The following is a 5,732-nucleotide window of genomic DNA, read 5'->3' on the forward strand; positions in this document are numbered from 1 at the left end:
AAAAGGAAATTCAAACAAGATCAGATATTGACAAAAATAGACAGGTATGCAACTTTGGTTTTTTATCTGCTAAACAAAGGCAAGTGGACATGAGAATCATTGCTGCTGTCAGTTGCCCGTGAAGACCAGCAAACACCGAATAATTGGCAGCACAACCATAAATTTATCACGCATGCAAGAAGCTTTGGTACTCAAAATTTTGCGTGGACTTGCTAGGAAGATATCTTAAACCAAGGCCTTTGATCATCTGATGAGATGATCTCAGCCATTCATCATTAAGTTTCCCTTTTCAAGAGTCAATTTTATAAATTTCACAGTAAAATCCTAGGTCTCTCTCAGCTGCATAGAGAGGACGTCGAAGGTGGAAGCTGACTGTGAAGCAGTGATGGTTTATTGAGGAACACTGGAACGACTTGGAGAAAGAGACGCTGGCTAGGGTTGATTAATGTGGTTTGGTGCAGTATACATATTCCATTTATTAAACTAACCATTAATGATTGCTGCTAGCCTGCTACCATTCCACTCTTTCGTTGCTCAAAAGACACCTGCTTAGTACATATGCAAGAGGCACTCGTATCTGAAAAAAGCAACGCATTTGACAAATTAAAAAAACAAAAATAAAGGCGTCCATTGTGTCACATGAAATCTTGACTGATCCCATATTACCCGGCACCTTGAAGGGCCAGCACAAGCTAAAACAAAACCAAACGATTCTCGTGCCTCAGTGCAACAATTCTTCAGGTTCAGATTTCCATCTCATTTGGATTCAGTGACCAAAAGAAGAATGACGAAAAGATGCTCAAGTTCCACAAGAGCGCACATATTCCATAGTATTTTTACACAAATCCCATGCAATACATGCATATACCACATTACATGGTCAATATGCTAAATACACATGCAGAAATACAAACATAACAATCCACACCAGGCGTAACAATGCAAACCTAGTTTGCTTATTTAGACTACTTCCAAAATCCACACCCACATAATAGATGACGACTAATATGCCAAACTACCATATGCTTATCTGAGAACCAGATAAGGTCACTGGCCCGATCACCAAAGCCCAATTCTCAATGCAGAACTAGGCAATCCTGATTCCCAGTAACCATGGCTTGATGGGAGCTTTCATTAATAGCATTCACTTCTTTGACAAGTTGATGTTCCACATTTACATCCTCCAGCAAGTTCTCAGAATCAGTTCCAATGACACAACTACGGTAGGAAATGGCTTCAAAGATGAGAGCAGTCACTTCTTGGAATCTCTCTTCAGAGAGAGAAACCTCTGCAAGAAGCCTCCAAGCATTCTCTTCAGATGCCTCCTCATAGTCTTTTTTCCTCTTCAACACCATATGACCACTAATTTCCCACACGGCAGGGTTCACTTGGGTATCAAGAAGCTCAGGACTTACTTCCCCTAGAGCTTGTTTCTCAGCATAACACTGTTCATCCATTAGACAATATTAAAGAACAGAAGACAGTGTAATCTATGCAGTTAACATATCAAGGACCAAACAAGTCATCTCTATGTTGCTCCCATGTTCATTACCTGTGGAAGGAGAAAGATACGGTTTCCACAATCAGCAATGAGCACATTGTAAGGTATGTTGTTTTCTTGAAGGCAAATGCAGGCATCCGAGACACCGTTTGATAAATCTAGCAGGGCATTTCCACCCTCAAAGACTAGGCCTCTCACAGGATAATTCACAAGCTCAGAGATTTTCACACCACCATCCGATGTAGTTATCTCCTTGGTGGGTGCCTTCTCAATCGGAAATGGCACGGCCAAGTAGTAAGCCTGTTCCATGGAAATTATCAAATTGCCTTTTCATTATCAAAAGATTCACCTACTACTTGTAAGGGATATGAATATTCAAGTCAAAAAGTATAGAGCTATTAGGATAGTAACCTGAAAGTGAAGGTGGTTAATGGTTGCAAAAGCACCCAAGCTATTGTAACCCAGTCGGAAGTATGGATTCCCAGCTTCAGCTGCCATGTAAATTGCAAGCATTAAGCTATCACTATCAATCCTCTGTGGCAAGCAGTCCAGAACACGTGGGATTAACAGAACATGCCCATATTCAATAGGGCTCACCTGTTAAATTGACACATCAAAAGCAATTAACCATCATCATACAGCTCTACTCGAGTACCACAATCAAAGAGGCAGGAAAAGTGATTTATTACAAGAACAAACGACCTACATTGATGGCGACCATGCTTGGAGAATTCTCAGGATCAATAGGTGCATCTGGGAAGAACTGAACTTCCCCATCTTCACTTGCTCCAAACTGGAAGAGCACCTCTTCTTGGCCAACTTTAGTGAAGTTAAATTTGTTTCCATCAAAGGGCTGAAGAACCTTATCAACACGAAATTCAGTTGGCCTCTTCTTCAAGTGACGGCCCTCGTTCAGCTGAGCGATAAAACCATGCTTACCCGGTATCACCTAAAACAACATCACCAAATATTTTGGCATAAATCTCATATCCGATTAAGTAAATACTAGAATATTATTATAATTGACTCACTTTCGAGGGTGTTTAGAATTGCGTTACAAGGAGCTTTTCATTTAAAAATGCATCAAAATGAATCATCACATCAAAACCATCACAGAACACTAAAAAGTAATCAATTTAATGCTTTTTCAAGCCAAAAACACTTAAAAAAAGAAGCAGAAGCTGTGCCAAACCACTTTCATATCACAACCAAATAATAATAGTAAGAAGAAGAAGAGAAAAGACCTTGGTTTCACAGGCAGTAACATCATAGCGAAAGAGGCCTCTCTGCACACGGTCTTCCCACTGAAAATTCAAACAGGTACAAAAGGTAAACTGATACTGATAACTCAACTGCGAATAGAAGAATAAATAAATAAATTTCAATTCGAAAGACTTGTGTTGGTTAAGTAATTATACCTCCCCAAGAAGAAGCGAGTCGAGGAATGCAACTGGAGGCTCGCCCTTGTCATACTCAAACACACCCACGCCCTTCTTCTCAGAGACAATACTGTCCACTTTCTTGAAAGCATATAAAGGAAGGCATGCGTCTACCCAAATGTTTAGTAACCATAAATCAAACCAGTTAAAACTCCAGAAACGCCTCAATTAAAGATTAAAAAAAAAAGAAAAGAAAAGAAAAGCAAGTACCTTGAAGACAACAATTTTGAAGGCAATTGCGGCCGCAGCCCCCTCCGCGGCGAGAACCCTCATTACCGTCCTCTTTCTGGTAATTGGAAACAACAGTAGGAACCCTCTTGATCCTTAGCATCATCTTGTCCGCTTATTCGAGATCTAATACTTTTACTTATTTGCAGACTGGCTTTTTATTTTAGATTTAATAATAATAATAATAATAATAATAATAATAATAATAATAATAATAATTAACAACAACAACAACAACAACAACAACAACAATAATAGCACTAAACTACTACTAAACAGAAGAAGAAGAAACCGCCACCAGCTAGAAAGAGGAGATCAGAAGGGCTACCGCCTTCCGAGGGTAAAGCACCACGTCCACCGTGCGGCGAAGGGTTGCTGCTCTCTATTACACAGCCCTTACGTCGAACAGCCCGGACATGAATTAGGGACCGAGTTACTCCGTGTATAGCCGTGATGTCTACAACTTGTCTACCCTGGGATTTTAACCCTTGTTCTTGTACTCTTTAGATTTTTTTTACAGATCACAATAAATAAAGAAAAAACAAGAACCACTGGGCTGCAGCCGCCGCAGCCGCCGCCGCAGAAATGGGAGTTGAAGTTTATTAGCAGCGAGAGGAGAGGTGCCGGGATTTTGATGAGAGCAAGAGATAAAAGAAGAAAAAGGAGATGGGATATTATATAGATAAGAGAGAAGTGGGAATTGTGGTTATGGTTTTGCTGTGAATTGGGGTTTGGTTGTGAGAGTTTTTATTCTGTTTTTGGTGAGGAGGGTACACACTAATGGTTGATGTAAGAACTGAGCGCGTGTTTGGCATTTAGGATAGCATGTAGGTGTGGTGGTCGTTGCGTTGTGGCATGTAAAAATATATTAATGAAAATACTATGTTTATATATTAATATATCTAAAATTAAGTAAATTATATAAATAGCAATACAGGAGTTTTTTAGGAAAATAATTTTTTTATTTTCTATTATGAAATTTTTTTTAAAGGGAATTTTTTTTAGTTTTTCTTATTTTCAGTATTATTATAGTTTTCTAGCCTTTTCTATTTAAATGATTGTAATAAATGTTTTGGCAAGCTGAGACATGAATTAATAAAATCAGATATTTTAAGAGTCTTTTTATATTTATGGTATTTTTTTTCTTTGAGAGTTTTGACATATAACAAATTCATTTATTCTTCGCTTCCATCTGTGTCAATTGGTATCATAACATAATTAGTACTTAAAAGTGCATTTTTATCAAGGTTTTATATCATTATTTTGCATTAGAAGAATCATTAACTTTTTAACTAAAACATGTTTTATAATAACAAGTTTGATACTATAAAATACCTTTAATTTATTGTAAATGTTCATCTTAAATGTAGGTCTATCACATAAATCAAAGGATTGATTGATAAGTTTAACTACTGGAATCGAGAAGACAAAGAGAGGGGCAAGCTTAGAAAAGAAATGTTGGTTTAGTCCAAATTAAAATACTATTCGGTTATTGGATCATACCTGAAGCTGTAGAACTTGGATTTAGGTCTTGTTTATATGATGGAAAGCTAAGACATGGGCCTAAAACTTTCATAAAGAGTCAAAGATTCAAAAAAGCCGTTTTCAAGTTCAAATTGTAGCAACAATGGAGAAGTCGAAATTTGTCCTGCAACCCAAACACTATTCTGTGTTCAGTCCATATCTCGAGTTCTAGAAGTCCAAATGCACCGATTCTTTTTTCATTGGAAAGCGGAGACAATTTCCTAGAACTTTCATAATGACTATATATTCAAATTCTAATGTTAGCAATGACGTTTTGTTCAGACAAGAAGATAAGGATTGTCACCAAGTCAAGATGTGGTCATTCACTCAACAGTTAGTCATCAAATCAATAGTTCTAAATTTTAGCCTATAAAAAAAGACATTTGCCATGCATTTTAGGCATTTTGGTTTTTAGATCAAGATAATGTTCTTGCTCTCTTTCTTTATATTTTTGTGATGCTTAAGTTTTGTTTATATTAATCTATTGTTTATGTTTTTCATTTCCTTTCCTTTATTTAGTTAACTTATATCTTATTTATATTCTTATCTTATTTATTTATGTTTCTCTCTTTCATTATGTTTAGCTAAGTTATTATGTCAAGGTGAAAAGGTTACACTAATGGTGTAAGAATAAGTATAGTATAAACTTAACATGGATTCTAATGTTTGATACTAATATGTTTTGTATTTGTTATCTTGTTCACTTTTAATACTTTGTTTGTAAATGGTTAACCTAGATTTATGTTGTATAACCCTTGGTACAACAAATACTTGACACTTTTATAACCCAATCGTATGGTATAACCGACATATGTGCTATGAAAGGAACTTGATTTGTTGTTAATATAAGTTATAATCATGAATACCTGACAACATTTACAAGTATTAGCATTATTCGAATAAGATAACTAATGTAATCATGTTAACAATTTATTATCCGATTGGAACCTTCTTTGTGTGTGGTTTCTAGTTGAGTAATAAAAGGAGTTTATAATATACTTGTTTGAAATACCATTAGTGGATCCTCTAACCTTGACAAT

General features: G+C 36.3%; 1 protein-coding gene across 1 annotated transcript; it reads right to left on the reverse strand.

Annotated features, from left to right (window-relative positions):
* Positions 1 to 785: 785 nt before the first annotated feature.
* Positions 786 to 3,937, reverse strand: LOC133686292 (GDP-L-galactose phosphorylase 1-like). Its single transcript, XM_062106961.1, has 7 exons — positions 3,151 to 3,937; positions 2,920 to 3,050; positions 2,746 to 2,805; positions 2,208 to 2,450; positions 1,913 to 2,098; positions 1,553 to 1,801; positions 786 to 1,445 (listed from the first exon to the last, which is right to left on the reverse strand). Exons 1-7 carry the CDS (start codon positions 3,272 to 3,274, stop codon positions 1,077 to 1,079), a joined length of 1,362 nt encoding a protein of 453 aa, XP_061962945.1. The 5' UTR covers positions 3,275 to 3,937; the 3' UTR covers positions 786 to 1,076.
* Positions 3,938 to 5,732: the final 1,795 nt, after the last annotated feature.

This window comes from Populus nigra, chromosome 1 (genome assembly GCF_951802175.1).
Source record: "Populus nigra chromosome 1, ddPopNigr1.1, whole genome shotgun sequence".
Taxonomy (NCBI): Eukaryota; Viridiplantae; Streptophyta; class Magnoliopsida; order Malpighiales; family Salicaceae; genus Populus; species Populus nigra.

Bases quoted from the DNA above. Each gene is read 5' to 3' on its own strand.
- LOC133686292 (XM_062106961.1), bottom strand. From the start codon at position 3,274: ATGATGCTAAGGATCAAGAGGGTTCCTACTGTTGTTTCCAATTACCAG. The intron at 2,451-2,745 runs GTCTTTTCTCTT...ATGTTGTTTTAG, and splicing joins TTACTGCCTGTGAAACCAAG to GTGATACCGGGTAAGCATGG. The intron at 1,446-1,552 runs GTAATGAACATG...ATGGATGAACAG, and splicing joins GTATCTTTCTCCTTCCACAG to TGTTATGCTGAGAAACAAGC.